This window comes from Melospiza melodia, chromosome 1, assembly GCF_035770615.1.
Source record: "Melospiza melodia melodia isolate bMelMel2 chromosome 1, bMelMel2.pri, whole genome shotgun sequence".
NCBI classification, from domain to species: domain Eukaryota; kingdom Metazoa; phylum Chordata; class Aves; order Passeriformes; family Passerellidae; genus Melospiza; species Melospiza melodia.
Window position 1 is genome coordinate 48,421,872 of NC_086194.1, and position 21,935 is coordinate 48,443,806.

The 21,935-nt window shown below is 40.1% G+C and overlaps 1 protein-coding gene across 2 annotated transcripts; it reads left to right on the forward strand.

Moving 5' to 3' along the window:
• The first annotated feature begins 9,478 nt into the window (after positions 1-9,478).
• Positions 9,479-15,494, forward strand: LOC134429743 (probable G-protein coupled receptor 141). Of its 2 annotated transcripts, none has more exons than XM_063177049.1 (3): positions 9,479-10,096; positions 12,232-12,393; positions 13,188-15,494. In XM_063177049.1, the coding sequence occupies exon 3, from the start codon at positions 13,209-13,211 to the stop codon at positions 14,076-14,078; it is 870 nt and encodes a 289-aa protein (XP_063033119.1). In that variant the 5' UTR covers positions 9,479-10,096; positions 12,232-12,393; positions 13,188-13,208; the 3' UTR covers positions 14,079-15,494. The 2 variants fall into 2 exon arrangements, with proteins under 2 accessions (XP_063033119.1, XP_063033129.1); XM_063177059.1 differs by lacking the exon at positions 9,479-10,096 and adding an exon at positions 11,738-11,845.
• Positions 15,495-21,935: the final 6,441 nt, after the last annotated feature.

A 21,935-nucleotide genomic window follows, 5' to 3' on the forward strand; every position in this document is an offset into this window, starting at 1 on the left:
TATTTTGCATTATGCATGCCTATTAATTTCTGTCATTTTGCAAAATAACTGGAAGTAATTTTGAGAAATGTTTGAAAATTTTATTCTTTTTGCAAAATGTATAGTTTCATAATATGGCCGTAATGTATTTCAGAAATTGGTGCGAGAGCAGTTGTACATAAACAGAGGGAGTTGAATCAGATTTCTTTTTAATTGCTGAGTAATCATTCCTGAAGTTGCCCCAGGATTTTCAACTTAAATTTAGAGAAAACTGTACAAAAAGAATAAGAAATGCTCCATGTACGTAATGCCAAAGAGAGAGTATTGTGCAACTATTGCTGGAATAAAGACAAGAAATACAGAATCCCAAGTCAAAGTTGAGCCATGAATACTATCTGCTTAGAAAGTATGGAGAACACACCCTAACTCTTTTTTTAAGTCTACGTGTATATGTCAGTGCTTTCTCCATTTACATACACCTAATTATTTCTAATCAACTGCTTACTATGTGCCTCATTTCAGATATGAAATTCTAGTGTGGACACACTGAGAAGTTGATTGAGAGCAGGTAAACAGAAGAGGAGCCTCCTTCATGTGAGCATCAAGGATATGTGCAATATAATCATAAAAGCACATATGGCCACGGCAGCCACGACTGTGCCATGGAACATTTGCTCATCTAAGTATGCAAACATCACCAGAGATGCTGTTGAGCGCTTCAAATCCTTCTGCATAGTGTGCTAAGAAAAGACAAGGCACTACTTGGAATGGTTTCCTGACTGGTCTGTTCTGAACAAGGAGAGCTTAGCATAGGGTAAATTGACTGCCAACATGCAGTCCATGTATCTGGGCAGCTTCAAGTGATAATGATGCAAGAAGACTGCATTACCAAATTTTGTGTTTTCCATCCACTTATGACAAAAAAAACCTAGCTGAGGTGGTTCTACAGCTTCTTGAGATCTCTCTCACTTTTGATGATTCTTTTATATTGCAAGATCATGATGGAACAAAATTCATTACTTAGGTAATGCAAGAACTAAAGTATTTGTGGTCTCAGCTCAGCTTCGAGCATGGAAAACCAGGATACTGTAGAAGGAAAGAACTAGCAGAGCATCCAAACAGCATAGTAAGGAGATGCTTAATGAGTATCAAGCAGATGATAATAAGCTGAGAATAAGCTTTGTGAAGTTTGCTAAGAATTCATCTCATCACTTGAGAAGAAAATTCAAGTTTACAATTTGAGCTTATATTGCTTTTAATGAATTTACATAGGCAAAATTATGTATCAAGTTTTTTTCAAATATTACCTTAAAAACTGAGAAATAATAGTTCACTGATTTACCTGTCTGCATGTGTGCAGGAAAGGAAGGGATGAGGGAAGGAAGCTATTGGGGCTTTTTGTGGAAACTGGAACAAGCTCAGCCTACCAGCAATGCTTACTGTCCCATGCCAATATAAAATCATGATATTGTTTATGTCACCCTGCCATAATGAAGGACTTAGAAACTGATATACTTTGGGTTTGTATTGACTTTACTGTAAAAGTCTTTTATAGTATGAATTTAATTTCATTAGGGAGCAGAGTTAATTAGTGGAGCTGTTTCTCATTACTAATGTAACCCATATATACACAGAGTCTCATTAGCTCTGCTGTTATCTCCTCTGTATGCTCTGTTATATAAATAAAGAGGCAATTTACTGTAGCACTGCTCTGATATTTAAGAATATGCTCCTTTCAGGGCTGCTGAATGGATGTTGCACACTTTTGTGCACTTTACTATGTCTCAACAATAATCAGCCTGGAAATTCAGTCACAAATAACAAAATGAAAAATAACCGCACTTGAAAATGGGGTTCTCACTCTGCCTGCCACTGAGAGGAGACTGTAAATCTGAGCTGATACCTGTTTCACTGAGCAGTATTAATGTTCAGTCAACTAAGCAGTTTGAAAGGCTGAGCCTTCCCTGGTTCTTTTGAAGAGTTGGAGCATTTGGTAATGCAGCAGTGGGGTGTGGACAATAAACAAGGATGGCAAACATCACCAAACTTAACACCCCAATGGATGTGAAGCACAGGAAGCTGCAAAATTAGAAGAACAAATAAAACACATGACAAGGCAGTTAATTCACAGAGAAATAAGAAAATCCAGTCTGTGACAAAATAGAATCTGCAAAAAGGTCTCAGCTGTTTCTTGATTAAATACCCCAAACTGGTCACTCGTGAGCATATTTAAGTACACAGGGGACACAAAACAGTGGTAGCAGAGATGTACAAAGAAATACAGCGTGTGAAATGTATCACCATAACAACATCTTTTGAAAAAATGTGTAGGAGTGTGAAACCACTGCGGTACTCGTGAAGTAAAAATGACAAAAGTAATAATTATGTTGGACCAAGGTGGTTTCACGTAGTTTAATGTCAAGGGTGTTTTTGCTAGAACAGAAAAATCCTGAGATGATACAATAATAGCAAGGACAAAATCTTGTTCTGGAGGTCAGGATGTGCGTAGGAGCAAATGATAACTTAAATTTGTGTTACAAAATGTTCCACGTTAGTAATTGCTGCCAGTTAGTAGCTACATTTAGTAACTAATTTTAGTAACTCAAACCTTCACAAACTTGTGAACACAAAGTGAAGGTGCGGAAGGAAGATTTCCCTCTGTACTGCTGAGATGAGTTTAGATCACAGCCGAAAATATATAGCAAGCGATCTCTCAAGATCATCCAGTCCTACCCTCTGCTCAAAGCAGGGCTTAACTCAAAAGTTAGATGAGGCTGCCCAGAACTGAGTCCAGTTGTGTTTCAAAAATCTAAGGATGAAGGATCCAAACACCTTCCCTGGTGTTGGAGCTGTAGGCCTCCTGACTCACAGCTACATAACTCTGAAATGAATACCACAGAATCCCAGATTCAATAGAATATCCTGAGTTGGCAGGGATCCTCAAGAATCACCGAGTCCAGCTCCTGTCCCTACACTGGACACCAAAGAATCACACCTGTGACGTGCCTGAGAGTGTTGTACAAACGCTTCTTGAGCTCTGGTGAGGCCAGTGCTGTGACCACTTCACTGGGGATCATGTTCCAGTGCCCAGCCACCACCCTCTTTTCTAATATGCAACTTAAACCTCCTCTACCATGACTCCAGGACAAGAACACCCTGAAATGGGAAGGACCCACAGGGTACAAAGTCCAACTCCTGGTCCTGCACAGGACAGCCCCAAGGATCACACCATGTGCCTGAGAGCATTGTCCAAATGTTTCCTGAGCTCTGGAGAGCTCAGCAATGATCACTTCCTGAGAAGTCAGTTCCAGTGCTCGACCACTCTGTGGGTGAAGAACCTTTTCCTAATGTCCAACTTCAACTTGCTCTGACAGCTTGAAGGCATTCCCTTGAGCCCTTGAGCTGGTCACTGGAGAGAAGAGACTGGTGCTGTCCTTCTGCTTCCCCTAAATGTTCCTAATCCAAACTTTATTTGTTGTACCCAAAGCCCTTATTAAGAAAGAATAAAGTGCTCTGACAAACAACACACATGGGGTTCTATAATCTTACCTTCTTCTTTTCAAAACATATTTTACCAACAACCACACAGCTTGCTGGGCCAAGGCACAATTAACTAAATTACAGCAGGGGGGAGGCTGACCACCATTCCCCCAGCCTGCTGAGGTCCCTATGAACACCACACATTGCTGCTTCCTCCCACTCCATGCTCTCCACAAAGCTCTCTCCTGTTACACAGCTCCTGGTGGGACGCTGGAGGTTGCCAGATCCAGCACTGAGGAGCTTTGGCATCGACTGACTGCCAGCTTCTCCTGGCAGCTCTCCTTTGGAAGTCTTTCAGTGCCGTGTTTGACCCTCACACCCCTGCTAACCTGATATGCCCCATCTTCCAGTCACCAAACACTTTTTAACATACCCCACTCTGTCCCTGTCTTCTTCTGCCAAGTGAGAGTTTTGCTACCAGAGACAGAGGTTTTTAGGAAAATATTAAATAAGTATTGTCTTTACTTAATATTTTTGTTCATTTGTTCTTTGTTCATTCAGAGGAAGGTTTAACCTAGAAAGATCTTTTTCCTTGATTAATCCATATTCCAGACAAGATTTGCAACTCACTTTTTAAAAATTTTCCAAACAAAAGCTTTCATTTTGAAATCATTAAGATTTTACTACATATCCAGAATATTTAAATAGTTTTCTTCACAGCTGTATTTTTTTCCTATACTGGAAAACAGTATAGGAATTGCTCTGGCTGGAACAGAGCAATTTTTCCCCATATGGGCAGCTATGGGGAAAAATTACTCTGTGTTTTAGATTAGTGTTAAAACAGTGTTGATAACACACCCGTGGTGTAGCCCTTGCTAAAACTGGGAAGGGGGAGTTTTGCCAAAGTAACTGTTGCTCAGAGACCGATTGGGCATCATTTTCTGGTGGTGTGATGACTGCTTTTGCATGGCTTAATTTATGTTTCCCTTTATCCCCCTCCACTTATTAAGCTGCCTTTATCTTGACCCAAAAGTTTTCTTCTCCCTTTTGCCCTTCCAGTTCTCATCCCCACCCCTCTGGAGAAATGAGTGAGGGCTTAGCTTAGCTACCAGACAGAATTTAAGGCACATTTTTAAAGAAGGAGTTAAAAGACTGTAAAACTCCTTAAACATGTGGTTTAAGAGCTTTAGTTTTGAAAATAAAATTGGATTCTAATAAAATCTTATTTTTATTCAATTTGTTAAATTTGAACTTGCAAAGCAAAAAACATTCCTAAGGCTCAAAGAGGAAAAGCCTGTTATTTATTCATTCTTTAATCAGGAGGATTTTGAAATATCAGGAGGATCTAGAAAGCAACATCTGAATTAATTAATCTTTATCCTCTCATAGGTAGCAACGGGTTTATGCTGGCTAACAATGTTTTGACAGTCTTGCCTAAAAGCATGCTTAATGAAAAAAAAAGTAAGAAGAAAATTAATTGGCCTTTACGGTGTCCTCCTTTGAACTGAGAACATAATCCCTGGATTTATTTTTGACAGTTTATGTCTTCTCATATAAAAGAACCAAATTTTGAATTTTTTGATTAATTAAGCCTTTAGGTTTATAACTAGATATAATGTGCTTAAAGATGCTTATTTTTACTACAATTATTTCTGCTATTTTGTACATTGAAAATATACAATTGAAGCACAAAGGTCTATGAAATTTGAAATGTGTAGCTAAACTTCCTCCCTGATTGTCATCTACTTTTTATATCAAATTATTATTAATCATACTTAAGGCAATTTTTTCTCTCTCTCAGTCTTGAGTTAAATAACTAGTTAAATAAATAAATAAATGGCTTCTCTCATCCTTCATTTCTAGGAACTACTGGTGGTTGAATAAAAAGCAATTAAGCTAATCACTTCATTTTAAACATTCCCCTCCATCCTATTCTTTTGTTCTACAATCTATTTTTGTTATAATGGAAAGATAAATTCAACAGGACTCTGATATACAGTTCAATTGGAACCTATCACATATTCCACTTTGACAGAGTTAGGTTAAAATATGTTAATTAGCTGCGTGGCCCATCTGTGCTTTAGGGTAGAAATATTCTTACAATTACAGTAATTGCTCAAATCCTTGAACTGAGGAAACAAAGAAATAGTGAAAGCTATTGGATGGATCTATGTAGACAGTTTGATGGCACTTAGGATCATGATCAATTTATCACGAGAGCATTTTTGCTGGTTGTACATATTCTCTTTGCCATGTGCTGAGAGTATGGGCTATAAACAGACATAGACACAGCATTCATTGCATTTCACTCCCGTAAACAGTGTGCATAATGGAAGCATAGAGATTTCCCAACGAGCAAAAAAGGCAGCAGAAATTACATTGCTCGGCTGGAACCATGGATAATGGACTTGCCAGCACAGAGATTCATTCCTGGCTTCCACTGGCATCATTGAAGGAGTCAACAGAACTTTTTCCAAGGCAGGGATTGGAAAGAAGTACACTTGAAATATATGGTGGACATCTCTTTTTAAGAGATTAAGGTTATTCCTGTCTGCACAGGGCTTTAAGCCACTTCTGTTACTGAGTGCTGCAGACCTGCTTTTTTCTCTGCTGCATTTTCCTCTGCAAATGGCAGTCATCCTATGGACAAGCTCTCTGAAGGTAAGAGCAGCAGTTTTTGTAAATACAGGGCTCTGTCTAGCGCCCAATGGCATCAGCTTTGGAGTTTCCTCTGTTTGTGGGACTAACCCTGTCTTTTCCTCAAGGGCCTTGAAGGAAAAAACTTCTATGGAGGCATCCACTAGCCAAAATGTTCAAATTTCAAACTCACTTTTGCTTCTTTAGGCGTCTTTGGATATCTATATATATACAGGAAATTAAATCGGAAAAGTCTGATGGCTTGCAGCATGGTTTTTGTATTCAGTTCTCTTTTTAGTGATAGGAATTAAAAAACCTTCTCCTTTCACAACCAGTCCATTTTTTACCCCTGAGAAGAGAATGAAACATCACTATTTTTTGGAGGTGCTCTAGATGTTCTGGTTTTTATTCATATTTAATATGTTTAATTTCCTTTGTGTCTTAGAATTCACACTATTGATATTCATTCCCACTTCCTATCACCCAACACTCACAAGAATAAAAGCTAATTCTTTTTTCCTGATTTGCTCACAGGTTTCATTCCTATGGAGCTGATATTGGATACTTGAAATTCTCAATAGTTCAAAATCCTTTTTTTCCCCCTTATTTTTTGGTTAACTGACTTTTATGGACGCGTATTTTGATGAAATTGGTATGACAGGCCTCTAGATACCAGACTGATCTAAATTATAAACTAATTTACTGACAAATTCAATCATTTTTAGTATTTAGAGTCCTCATCCTTGTCGTCTAGTGCTCTCTCTGCAACTCTATTCAGAACATAAGCACTTGATTTTCTTTCAGAAAAATGGGAAACTTGCGTCAGTAAAACTAAGGCTCATTTTTGTGAAATGTGGCCACAAACACACGGTTTTAAGATCTTGGAGAGTTTAGTATCAATGCGAATTTGTGGGGAAAAACAAAAAAACAAACAAACAAATATAAAACCTGATCACAGAATCATAGAATGCCTTGGTCTGAAAGGGACCTCAAATACCACCAAGTTCCAGCATCCCTGACATGAGCAGGAGCACCTTCCTCTAGACTACATTTCTCAAAGGCTCTTCCATCAATATCTTGAACATCTCCAGGAATGGGGTATCCACAGCTTCTCTGTGTAACCTGTTCTGTGCCTCACCACCCTCACAGTAAAGAATTTTTTCTTCCTATCTGATCTAAATCTCTCCTCTTTCACTTCAAAGCCATTACCATTACCCTTATCCTACCCCTACATGTCCTTGTGAAATGTCCCTCTCCATCTTTCCTGTAGGGGCCCTTTATGTGCTGGAAAGTTCCCTAAGGTCTCCCCAGAGCATTCTGCTCTCTGGATGAGCAACCCCAACTCGCTCAGCCTGTTTTCATAGACGAGGTTCTCCACCCCTCTGATCATTTTGTGGCCTCCTCTGGACTTGCTCCAGCATCTTCACATCCTTCTTATTAACTGCATGAGTTAATTGGCTTATGTGCTTCCTTTCTGATTGCTTTCTAGTTTAATAAAGATTAAGCCTTCCCCAGCTCTTTGTCAAGCAAAAATTAGTTTCAGGGATCTAATTCCTGAAGAGGCTTGTTGATTCTGTGTCAAAGTATCAAGAAAGAATTCAGACTCTATGGCTGTGACATTATTTATCAAGCAGAACATGAGAAACCAGGTATAGCAGCATTATGTGGGGCTATTCCTCGAAACACAGACTTCTGAGAAAAGTTGTGAGACTGAAGCAATGGGAAGCTTGGAAAGGACAGTCAGTAGCAGCATGGTCAAGCAGAAAGAAAAGCATTTGGGCTAAGGAAAAATTTATGCTGTTGGTGCCAGATCCTTGACTTACCTGTGGTTTTCTGCAGCTGTTCCCAAGTAAAGTTGCTTTACAGCTAATAATATCAATTTTCTGGAGTAAACTAAAGCAACAACAACTTTATTGTCACTACAGGTGTTGGAGGGCAATTAGACCAAACAGTGGGACAAAGCTCTTTAATAACTCTTCTAACTTACTTCTAAACTGGTATGTACCAGCACAGGAGAATAATGACAAGTTCCTGAATTCATTATAATAAATCTCTTCTCTTTGCAGCAAACCTAATAAATATCAGCTTTGTTTTAAAAGGTAAGTCATAGCCTGCCTGTGATATACTCTGCCAAATTCCTCCACAGAAATCCATTACATATTACTTCAATTTATACAAAGTATAATGTCTACTTTTGAGACATATTAAATAGATATGACTAAGGCAACTATATATTATGATTTCTAATAAACAGAGAATCCAAACAGCCTCTTCCATCCTGGCAATGACTGAGAAATCTCTCAGTAAACCTGCAATCAAGTAATTAGAAAAGTAGTCCAAGAATCTGAAAAGTTCTGCTAAACTTGTTGACCATTTTCTGGCTGAAGTTAGTAAATTATTCATGATGCATGGGTGGGTGGGATTGGCAAATTAAAGGGATTATCCTGTATGTTCCCTAACTATGGAGTATGATTTTCTTACTATCCAGTACCTATGACTCACGTCTGACAAGGTGGGAGTGAGACAGCAAGAACTGTGATTTCACCTACCATCCCAGAAAAAGCAGTATGTTAAAGCATAACACACACAGGTGTTCCCTATTTTACCATTGTTTATGACCTATATGTAACTCAGATCTTGTAAGCAGCTAGCTATAGAGGATTAATATTAGTAAATAATTTGAATTATCAGCAGTTATCACCCTAATTTGGAAGCAGCTAAAACTGAAAATCTATCCAGTCACAAAAGACAGGACAGTTTTATGGCTGTTCAAAGACGGAAAGCATCTCTTGGAACCAAATATGAGGCCTTGGTTGCTATTATACTGACCAGAAATTCAATATTTTTGTAGACTGATGCAGGTAGCAGAAGAAATCCTGCAGAAATGAAATGGAGAAGTTAGAGTTCTAACTTCTGGACCTAGTCCTTGCTTAAAGGAAGTCTGCTACACGCATGCCTGGGCACCAGCAGGGACTCTTCCACAGAGATTTGTGTTCCCACCTCCAAACACACAACAGGCCTTGTTTCTCTTCTCTCAAGCTGCTACTTCTTCTTCTTCTGTTTCATTTTTCCATCTCAGTAATTGAAACCTCCTCTCTTCTTCTTTGCCTTCTGTTTACCGCAGTGTTGAACCAGATACGCCCAGTCCCTTCCTTCCTTAAAATCTTTTTGTTATTCTAGTCTTGACCTGGATCTCTGCTGTGTATAAATACGTTTCTCTTTCAATCTTTATTCTCACCACTGGTCAAGGCAAGCTATGTGCTGACTAAATTTTCTCTTGTACTCAAGTAACAAGCTAACCTAAAAACCAAACCTAGATTACAGGGCTGAGTTGCCTGATTTTTAAATTACTTTTTATTTATTTAACAGAAGAACATGAAGATACAAGGTTAACACACTGAACAGCATTAACGTACAAGTTTCAAGGAATGTTTCAAGGGAAAAGAGACTGAGAGGTATGAAAACATCGGTGGAGAAGTTCAGTTTCTGACCTTCAGCAGTTTTGGTGCCAGCCAACAGCACTGTCCCCAAGGTGACAAGAGAATCATCTGTGCAACATCTTTGCTGGGTTTTGGCCTGACTTTACATCCAAAGAGCTCAGACTGGACTCAAGAAGGTTACAGAGTGCACCAAACTCCTGATCTCAGAGTCTGATTCAGCTCTGTCTGGAGTGCTGGCTGTCACAAACCAGCTACTTAAGGAATGCAATTTCTTCGCGTCTCTTCTGATTTTATTACGTGGTGGTTCAAGGTTTACGGATTCCTTCAAGCTCTGTGGACAAGGCAGCAGCCATTTCCCTGCTTCACCCAGAGGCTGTGGCTGTAGTTTCACCATCATTCCAACACATGGAAGCCATCAGTGTCTGACATCCAGACTGTTCACTACCTTCCTGTGCATTTCTGCAGACCCAGCTATCATTTTGCCATCCAACCACCATCACTACAGTGTCAGGCAGCAGCTTGTCGTTATGTGGGATTGGGTGATGCTGGAACCACAGCTGGTGAGTACCATCACCCAGGTATTACCTCCATCCGTGCTCTAACAGAACAACCACACATTTCTTTTACTCCAAGCCCACAAGTATATGCAGCATCCAAAATGGGCATCCCTGCTGTTCTGAATCCTGGTCTGAATGAAATGGAAACTGCTCTTTCAAAGCTTTCAGGGTTTATCCTAAGAATGTCTCACAGACTGCTGTTTCCACATTCTTGCTCATCCTCACAGACCTTCCTGTTTCTCTCTCCAACTTTTTTACTTTTTTGAGGTTTTGTATTTATTTAGTTCTGGTAGCTCTCTTTCACATCTTGCTCTTCCTAACACTGTTCTTAGTAGGAGACATGCCTCTCAAAGGGATCCATCCTCTCATCCACAGCAGAAGGTGGCTGACTGATGGCAGGGGCAGATCTAGTTCAACTCTGCTGCATTATTGGTTTTATGTTATTGTTTGCTCACAAAACCTTATGTGTTGCCTATCATGTTTGAGTAGGGATGATTCCAATTGAAGTCTAGAACTTTAGTTGAAAAATAAACAGCACTAATGTCACAGATATCTTTTATGAAAAATCCTTTCCTTAGGATTTTTCCTCCTGAGAAGCTGAGAGGCCTCAGGAACAAAATGTAAGCAATGATTATCTGCTGCTGTGGAGCACAACAGGTGGATCTGTGACTGGCCCACAGTCAGCTGGCTCAGACAGAGAGCACGAGCCACAAGCCTTTGTTACTCATTCCTTCCTATTCTATTCTTAGCTAGCCTTCTGATGAAATCCTTTCTTCTATTCTTTTAGTATAGTTTTAATATAATATATATCATAAAATAATAAATCAAGCCTTCTGAAACATGGAGTCAGATCCTCATTTCTTCCCTCATCCTAAGACCCTTGTGAGCACTGTCACAGACTAACATTTTCCTGTTTAATTTTTGGTCAAGAATATGCTTTTAAATATCTCTACAAGAGATGTGACTCAAAGTCTTCTTCTTTTTAGTGAGCTGCCATGTACTAGCAATATGTTTTGGGGTCTGCATTCATGCCTTTGGTTCAAGAATAATTTTCAAGGCCCACTGTCTTATCTATGTCTTTTTTTTAAGAGCAGGAACTTTTAAGTTGCTTTTCATACATGCCTACAGCTTGTTTTATGTATAATATTTAAACAGTGAGAAATCACCTCTGAATTCTTGATGGTCTAATAACATGTTAGAGTGAAATGCCCTGTTAACTCTGCTAAACACTTTGTTATTCTGGAACATTTATCTTAGTTATTAAACATAAAGCAGGGGGAAAGTGGATGTGTAAGGCAAAAATCATTTGCTCAGGTGCACATTTCTTTCCTTCATCCGTGGCACTTCTCACTTTTTTAGCAGCAAAACCTGGTACCTTGTGGTAGCTGTATGGCTCAGAGAATCACTGCCTGCCTGAACTTTAAGAATAAACAAATTGTGGTTGGAGGAAGTCCTGACTTGATCTGTTCTACAAGTCCCAGCACAATGATGTTCTCTGAGAGATCAGCAACTTCTCTGTGGTTCTCCCTGCACGATGAAAAGAGCATTAGACGTTGCTCATATGAGATTGCTATCACAGAGGAGCAAAAGGAAGGCTTGTTCCTTCCTGTGTGTGGGCTGAGAAAACTCTCAGTCCTTCTCGGTCAAACAGGTCAAAGGCTTTCTTTTTCACTCTGCTTATGTATGCCATATGCTACAGCTTCATGAAATGACACATTTCAGGGTGGAGCCACAAAAAGAAGAGATTATAAGGTAAAATGCAAATATTTTATTGCTATAAATAGCAAAAAAACAATCATAATCTATTTCAAAGTGATATAAAGTGCTGTAATTAAACTGTAATTATGCTGTCTAGAGCAACTAAAACTTGTACACTTTCAAAGCCAATTTGAAATATTAACAATATACTTTGGAAAATGAGTTGCTTTATAAAAGTTTTCGTGTAGCAAAGTTTCTGGGAAATTTCCTGTGCTTGTCTTGGGAATATTAGGTGGGAAAACAATTTTAAGCACTTAAATACATTAAGGTCATGAATTTTAAAAACAGGTGAACAGAAAGGTTTATATCAATCTTGGCTTTCTAAAGATGTTTTGCCTGATGCTTCATAAATAAGAAGTTTCTCTGAAAATGTTTTGCAGTTGCAGTCTATCACTTTAAAGATAAGTGCAAAGAATTAAGAACTGCTGATTAAAACAAGTCTACTGATTTGAAACTTCAAAGGAATCAGACAGAGAAGACGCTACGTTTTTTAAGAAATAATTTTTTAGCTCTTACTTTGTTCCTTCAAAACTCTATGTAAGGTAAGGATGAATTTCATTAGCAAACTATTTATCTACCCCATGAGCTATCCCTGTATATTTGTACAGAAATCTGTATACAAGTCCACATTCTGAGTTGTCTAAATAAGAACACAGCTGTGTGTGGCTATGTTCAAAAAGTGCCAAAAGAATTACATCCTTCAGAACACCATTCCCAAATTAATTTTCACCTTTTCATCACTTTTCATAGCAGAGTATCTCAGGTAAAATTCTGTAGCAAAAAATACTTGCAGATGAAGGAAGAAGAAATTGAATTTTCATCTACAAACCTTTATTTTCAATTTGCTCCGTGTGTCTAGAAACAAACCTTTGCTATTTATGTGCATTTTGTACCCATCCAGCAAGATGCTAAAAAGATGGATCAGGTGTCATCACAGATTATCCACACATGATAGGTACGACATCTTCGTATTTCAGTATTTTCCCACCTTCAGTTTAAGCTTCATGAGTGCAGATAAAACTTGCACAATTTACAAACAAACAGTGTCTTCGTTATTACAAATGACTGAATCTAGAGGCAAATATTTTTTTAAAAAATCCTAGAATGCAGTTTAGTAAATCTCATTCATAATTATGTAAAATGTAGTTTAAATCCTGAGAGGCATGGGTTATTGCTGTCATGCAAAGGTTCATAAAAGTTATAAGGCTGTAAACTATGTGGGATAACATAATTTCAGATGCAATTCAGTAGTGTCTCTTTAGGAATCTGTGATATTCCAGTTAACAATAAAGGAAATAACAAAGAAAAATGTTTTGCTCCTATTTTTTCTTTTCAGTAACCTTCGAAAGAGGAGCTTATGAGGATGCTTAACAGCTGCATAACCCAACAGAACCATTCCTCCAATGACACCGTGCTGCACTCCTCAGAGAAACCCCACGCTGTTCTGATGGTGCTGTACATCATCAACCTGGCTGGCGGCACCCTCGGGGTCATCATGATGTCCCAGCAGCTGTTCCGCAGGAGATCCCAATCCGTGATGACCCTCATGATCATCAGCCTGCTGGTGCTGCACAGCTTCATGCTCCTCAGCATCCCCTTCCGCCTCAGCTACTACATTCTGGGGGAGTGGAGGTTCGGGCCGTTCGCCTGCCGGCTGGCCAGCGCCATCATCTACCTGCACATGTACGCCACCTTCGCCCTGTACGCGGCCATCATCATGGCGCGCCTGCTGCGCCTGGAGCTGCGCAAGTGCTACACGGCGGCCTGGGTGGCGGCAGGCTGGCTGCTGGGAGCGCTGGTGGTCACGCCCGTCCTGCTCTCCTACTACGGCGCCTCCACGACGCACCGGCCCCGCGAGTGCTTCCAGTTCCACAGGGAGCTGCGGGAGGCGCACATGGTGATCACCAACTACTGCCTGGTTGGGGTGCTGGTGGCAGTGTGCGCCGTGCTCACCGCCATCCAGCTGACTGCCATCTACAGAGTGGCCGTGAAATACTGGCCTGATGTCAACTCTCACGTGGAATTCAGGGCTCAGGCAAAGAGTTTCTTCTTCATCTTGGTAACTTTAGTCTGCTTTATGCCTCATCATGTATTCAGAGTGTATTACATCCAAAACTACGACCTTGATAAAGACCATAAACTGCTCCTATACAATGAGGTTTTTTTAGCTTTAACAACAATGTGCTGCCTGGATATGTTGTGCTTCATAGCAGGAATAGCACATTGAACTGTGAGCTACCAGGAAGTCCAGCTGCAGTGTGTCAATATCGGCTTTTGAGAGAAGTAAAACTGTGATGGGATTTTCCTGAGCTAGGAAGACTGGTGAGTTCATGCCGTGCCTCTATTCGTCTGCAGCATTGTTTGGCTTTTGCAGGCCAGTAAGATTACACTTTCACAAGCTACTCTTTTTATCTTCTCTCTAGAAAGCAGACACACTTGAGTCTCACTCTAGTCTTGACCTAGGAGTCATGGCCTGAAGCTCCATTAAGATTTTCCTTAGCTGTCTTTCTCTAGCAATTACAGCACAAGTATCCATTCCTTTGTAATTTTTTCCTCAAAGTGTCTCAATAACCACAATCCATTGTGGCCCATAAGTACTCTCCTCTGAAGGTCTAACTTCTGAAAATTGTGATACTGAAGGGAAGAGCTGGGGAAAAAAATTTTTTACAGGATATTTGTACTAGTGGTTTTAGATCGAAGGACATAAACTTTACTCGAATGAGAAGTATTCACAGATTGGAATACTTCCGATTGGAAGAGAACACAGTGGGTCATCTGGTGCAACCTCCCTTTGTATAATTTATACAAAATTAAATTATGTGAAAGCTAATCATTAACACAGCTTCATCCTTACTTGTGTCATTCCAAATCCACAAGGAGCTCTGAATTGTGATAATTATTTAGAGTGAATGAGAGCAGAACAGGATTCAAAACTTCTGCTTTATGTCACTCTCCCATCAGGACTGGATCTGTTATCTCTTAGGACCATTGTAGCCAAAAAAGTTGCTGTTCTTCCATAACTGGATCTGGAATTCAGTTGAGGGGCAAGATCAGACCCTCTCCAGGACATGGAAATACTTTATTAGCCTTCAAAAGCCTTTGATGTCTGGTCACTTTCAGTTGTCTGTTGATTTTATCGAATGCCATCTTTTTCCATTTATGTACATAAAAAACAAAACCAGACCCAACTTACTGAACTTAAAAACTTACTTTATCAGTTCTGCATATGCTTGTGTATGTGTATACAAACTTGTTCTGAAGTACATCTTTTCTCCATTAGACAGATTATATTCTGTGGGAATCACATCTGTTTTGGGAATCTCTGTTTTATCTTCATGATTTCAAAGTTCTTTTTAATGATTCATTCTTCCTGCTCTGCTCACTGCAGAAGGTCTCTAACCCCTCTGTTGCAGACCCCACAGTCTTTTGCTGCATCCCAGCAGCTTGAGGCCAGATTTCTCCCACCCCAGACTCCTAGGAGTTACACAAGGCTACACTTCCTCCTTCACAGCCCTATAAGTTCCCATGATTTTTTGTCTGGCAACCTTGGCTACAGAAAGTGCTATAATCCCTGGATTCAAACAGATTAAAGCTTGACTTGGGAGGATAATAAAGTACACTTACAAAGTAATGCTACTAATACCTCAGATTCATGACATTTCTTTGAACGAAAAAACCTACGCCTAATCTGTCAATTCTGAATAAGCATTTTTGCCTTGACATTTCCATAAAAAAACTTTGTTGAAAACTCCTATGGTTTCAGGTTCATTTCTGCCTCTTTTAAAAAGTGTAAGGTTTCCAGGGTCCAGCAGCAAGTCCTGAAATCTGAAAATCCTGGTCTGATGGCTTCCTCTGGAGTTACCATGCCCACTCCTATTCAAAAAATAGTTTGATCAGCCCATGATTTTCAAAGGCAGCAGGTAGACCTAAAGTTTAGTATCCCAGAGATGAAGCAGAAAGGGAGAGATTTTAAAGTTGGATCTAACAAAGCCTTTAGAAAAACTGGCAAAGTTGCAGGTGGTGCAACAAGCACACTGTTTCTCCCTTACTACACTCCTGGGGCTAAATAAAAAATTTGTTCCTTGAAGAAATGTCCTGTGTCACTGCCCTATTCTCACTGACCAATGCTCCCAAGGTGACCTGCCTGGTGAAGATCAGAGTTCTCTGACCTTGCTTGTGAGTCTGCTGGTCTATCTGTGTCTATCTAATAATGGTGTCCAAGTATAGGAAAGAAAAAGGAAAATTACATACATATTCTCAGCCATTCAACCAATCATGTCTTGATGGCCTTGCCTGTGTATTGCCTGACATTTTTACCTTGCTGAAATAACCCTGGCCCACTGACTTGGCTTCCTGGTGTGATGCTGAAGCTGTGTGCCCATCACAGCTGTGCGGTTGCCACTGGCTGCTGGCTGGCACTGGGCCTGCTCTGCTTGCCCTGCCTGGGTGACAGGGGGCTGCATGCACCAGCACCAGCTCTGGGTGCCATGGAGTGAACTTGCACAGCACCAAGGCTTCCTCTCTTTCCCACTCTGCCCCACAGTGGGTAGGCTGTGGGAAGAAAAGACAATGGGAGAGCAGACGTGTAAGATCTCACTATGGTCCTCTAATTCAGAGGATAATGGATTAAGCATTGAACTCAGTGTTGTTACATCAAAGACTCACATTAAAGTGACAGAGAGAAGCTCTATTCAATGTCTAGTGCCTTGATGAGATCTTTTAATGCACTTTAAAAACAGGTTAAAATAAAAAAACTATCACTCTTCAGAAGGAAGGTCTGAGAAATAAATTCTGAAAGGACAATAACATTGAGCTCAGATTGTAGGTTACTATTCCTTACTATGAATTCTATGATGACGTACCCTGGAAAACAGTTAAAAACGTTGATTTGAGTGCCATTTGCAGGACCTAAGTAATCCTGGAGATAATTATAGACATTAATAATTGCTTCTGCATCAAAGGATCATGTAAAATTGTAAGCCATTTAGTCACCCCATTCATTTTTAATGTTATTCAACAAAGACTGGGAAAATCCTCCGACATTCTGGAGCAAAGAATATCACACTGCTGAGCATATCTTCTGTTGTTATTCTCTGCATGGAGTTCTGCATGAACAGAGCAGGCAAGCAGACCAAAACCAAAATCCCATTTGTATCCCTGAGTTAGTTGGATGGAAAGCTATAGGTGTTTCTCACCACACAAATGAGTGTGCTCACTGCTGTCACACTACACCGCGGCTAAGGATGGCCTGTTCCCACCTAACTCAAGCGCATCCTTCTCAACAGTGCAGAGGGTGATGCACAAGAGACATCTCTGGTCTGAATTCATGCCTTCCTTTTGATTCTTCTGCTCTTTGTGCCTGCTCACAGAGAAAGGCCATATTGATGGTGTTGCACCCCTCTCTGCAAACAAGCAGAAGGAACAGATGCATTAGGAGGAAACAAAGGCACACTCCTACTCCCTTTATTCTCTTCTTCTTCACTCAAGCAATGACACTCTTAACACTAACACATACTGTCATAACTATGTCTTTTTTTTTTCTGTGTCAACCCTGAGCATAAAAACACACTACAGTCTTTGACTTTTATGACATGCATTCCAATTTGGAGCTTTGAGTGCCACCATGAGCCACAGAGCAGCTATCTGGCATACAGAGCAGAACTACATGTGGGTTAAAATTATGAAAGAAATTGAAAATTGCTTTACCATAAGCACATGGGCAAAAACGTTGCAGAAAAGCTACAGAAGGGCAGCACTTTTTGCAATGATTATTGCACAGAGAATTAATACCAGACAAAACTAAAGCCTGAGAAATCATGAAAAAAATACCTTTAAAAATATCAAAGCTACAAAATACCATTAAAAAACCCCTACAATTTCTTCATGCTTTCTTTATTACACTGTTTTGAGCTGTCAGTGAGGAGCCATATACTAAATCCATGATAAGTCAAGACCATGTGTTGTCACACAAAGTGAGTCACAGAAATTGTACAGAAACATCTTGTTCATCAGCTAATGATTTTCTGATTAGACTGACAATCAGAGACAAGAGCCATTGCTCAGGAAGAGGATGCTGATCTTACACTTGATGAAAGAGTCGCAGCTTCTGACTCTCTTGGGACTGAGATGGCATCCCTGCCTGCAGGAGCTCTCTTGTTTCAAGGAGTTGTAAACAATCATTTATGGAAAACCATACAGAAGCACCGAGGTACACGAAGAAACACACCACCAGATTTGCACACAGCAGAAGAGGGGAAATCTGGCCTCCAGAGGAAGTAATTTTCTTTCTGACAAGGAAAGATGTGATGGGGGTTCCCAGTGCCTCAATGCCAGCAAAAGAGTAGTGCTAGCAACAACTGTCTGCTTTTATGTCCTGGCAGGCAAGGACAGAGATAATGAATGTGTCAGAGGAAGGAAGGCTGCAGGAGATAGACTGGAAGACATTGACTTGCATGACGATTCTTTCATTCATGAATTCTCACAAATATTTGGAAAGACTGTTCTGTGCTTTCTAAGGCACTGCATACTGCTGCATAGAACACCTTGTAAGTTCTAAAACTCCATGAAAATAAATTGCATCAATCTATTGAGCAACAAAAAACCAAAAACCAAAAAACAAACAAAAAACCACAAACAAACAAAAAAACAACCAAAAAAAACCTACTATGAAAAGGTAGAACCTTTCTATGATATTAAAAAATAGCATAAAATACATGCTACCTTATTTTCATACTCTGCTTGGCAGAAGTCTCAAACCCAGGGATGTATTCTTACCCACCACAACAATTTACCCGAAGATGTGATAAAAAATGCTTCAGACATATTTTTACTAAGTCCACTTCCTGCAGCAATTCTTCCTCTCTCACTTTCATGTCCTCTATCTGCGGAAACCCCCTCTGAAATGTTGCAAAATGGAAACCGGCAGGAGAAAAGTCTTCCTACTGGATAAAAGCTGGAGGGGGAATTTTCACAAGCTCCACATTTTGTTTTTCCATTTGCATTATCATTCCAGCCCCTTTTCCAAAACTTAACCTAAGTGAGTGACTGCTTGTGTATCCTGGACAGAGCAAATGAAGAAACAAACTCAGAAAGAGGCTTTTCCACAATGAGGAACATCAAGATGACTCAGACTCATCTCCTGCTCTTGGTGTCTCTTTCAGTGTCTTTTGACTGTGCTGTGAAAGCACGAAATGTCAGGGCACAGGCTGGTGGTGCCTGTCCCATAAACGAGGCTGTGCAACATAAGCCACCAGGAACTTCCCTGCTTGAGCTCTACTGCTACTTTCTACAGCCACACTAAAAACATTCCTATCTGTTTTTATTTCCCCCTAGCCCACAGAACCTTTCAAAGGAGAAATAAATTTTCAGACAAATGGCACATGAAAACTACCAGAGTTTTTCATCTCAAATTTCCCCCTTCCCCTGACATTTCACCCGCTAACTCTCTGAGAAGAGTAACATCAGCAAAAGTTTCTACTGGATTAGTGAAAACCTTTTAAAATTTTAGGCTGATGAACAAAATATATCTATGCAACCCATGTTCCACTTTTTGCTTTATAACAGATGATCACATCTAATGACTTACCATGTGTGTGTGTGTAGTTTAGCCCCAGCTGGCAACCAAGTACCACAGAGCTGCTCATTCACCTTCCTCTCCTTCTCTCCCTGTGGGATAGGGAGGTGAATTAGAAAAAAGGCAAAACTTGTGGGCTGGGATAAACACAGTTTAATAATTAAAGTAAAGTAAATATAATAATGTTACTAATAATACTAAATAGTATTATAAAAATAATAATTGTGATGAAAAGGAGGGAGAGAGAGAGATAAAACCCAAGAGAAGCAAATGATGCACAATCCAATTGCTCACCACCTGCTGATCAGTGCCCAGCCTGTCCCCCAGCAGCAATCAGAGGGCTTCCAGCCAACAGTCTCCAGTTTATGTACTTACTGAGTATGGCAGTCTATGCTGTGGAATGTCCCTTTGGCCACTTCAGGCCAGCTGTCCTGGCCATGCTCCCTCACAGCTCCTTGTGCACCTGGCAGAGAATGAGACACTGAGCAGTCCTTGACTTAGGACAAGCACTACTCAGCAGCACCCAAAACAGCAGTGTGTTATCATCATTATTTTCATCCTAAATTCAAAACACAGCACTGCGATAGCTACTAAGAAGAAAATTAAGTCTATCCCAGCTGAAAACATGGATTTAGCCTGTGGTTCTTCAGAATACCTGAACAAGGAGCCCTTTGTAAGTAGCTATTACCCCCTTTAAAGATGAGTGGTTTGGTATCATATGGCACATTGTTCGTCTTCTCATTGTCTGTTTTCCTTACCTTCTCATCTGTTTGGTGAAATACTTTTTGTTTCTCAGTAAGGTGGGAAACCTAACTTACTGAGCACCAGAAAGTTCAGTGTGATTTTTCCTGGTTTCTAGACCTGAGCTAGTCTGTTACTGATTACCCTAATGCTTGACTTATTTGATTTGTTGCCAACCAAGTTCTGGCAGGAGGAAGCTGGAGAGTGCAAAGTTTGAGAGCCATTGCCTTACGCCAAAGTTACAGTGTGATTACAATCACTTTTCAGATTTATACGGCTTTAAAGCTTACTTGGTTAACAAAAACTCTTACTCAACCTGGTGTCTGCCCACAGATGTGCCATCTGCAGTTTAAGAAGGTTCCTACCATTCAACTGTCTAAACTCTAAAGCTTTGCTCTAAGATCATATTGTACACATGGAATGGACATAGCCCTCTTACTCAAGATAATCTTTGTGCCAAAGCAGGGGCTCTTGGTAGAAATACCTGAACAGCCTTGATGGTGGATTCCTCTGACAGGAGCAATAAATATGAGAATAATTTACAAAATAACAGCAGTATCTGCATGTGAAGCATTAGAGCAAGATTAGAATCACATAGAGGAAGGAACTATTAGAAGTCTGCAAAACTGAGACAACAAAACCAACAAAATCTTAGGTTTTACAAAAGAGAAACAGTTCAATTGTAAAAGCTAGGCCATTAAAATTCAAGATAAAACAATGCAAGGGAGAATGGAAAAGGAAGGAATAGTGTAACTCATAGCTATCTACTTGTTTATTATTTAAAATGACAAAGAAATTAAGAGAGAGCAAGACAGAAATAGATAAAAAGACAAAAAAAGAAAAGAAGCTGCTTAAAATGTGTCTCTGAAGTATGCTAACAAAATTTGAGGGATCAAAAATAGACCACAATTGCTATCTGACAAATAGAGGTGGCTGAAAGATGAAATGCAAGGGACACATTAAAGACATTTTTAGGAGAGTCTTCGTAGACCAAAACCATGGATTGGCCTCGCAGGAATGGAATTGCCCTCTGAAATCACCTCTGAAATCAGAATATCTCTATTTTTAAGTATAAGGATAACAAATTCCATTAGTTTTCTTCTAGAATTTTTCTCCTACTAGCACTCACAGAGCTTGAAAAGGAATTCAATTAAAAAGGAATGCTCTCCTCTCATTATTGGATGGAATAAAATCTTTTTAATCAGATCTTGTCTGATCAGACAGAATAATAATCTAATAAGAAAGCAATACATCCTCTACACCTACTTCTGCAGTGGAGAGCTCCTCATGAAATTGCTCCTGGGAAAAAGCTGTCAGCTCACCTTTGTTCCTGCACACCCACACTGCATGAGCCAGCAGGGATCTGATCAAAGCATCCCAGGTTTTCTGCCAGCAGGTAACAGACACTGAACAGTCTCCATGGGCTGGCGTTTTCCTGAGCAGTTGCCATCAGATGAGGCTACAGCTGAGGTGGCATGGAGGCACTTCCACCCCAGCAGCATCACTGTAATCCAGACATGGAGCACAGCCTGGGATACCTCTGCCTGGGGAAATTGTGGTGCAGGAGCAACTTGAGGAGCCAGGGAGGAGTAAGGAGGTGGCCTGATTCAAGCACCTAATAGGTACTGGTTGTGCCAGTCATCAGGCTGTAAAGCCATGAGCTCTGGACTTCAGAAACACTCTCCTGGCACACAGCTAGGTAAGCTAGAGCTTGGCATGTCTTCCTGAGTTTTTAAGTTAGAAAAGAGTCCACAGGGCTTCCCACCTATA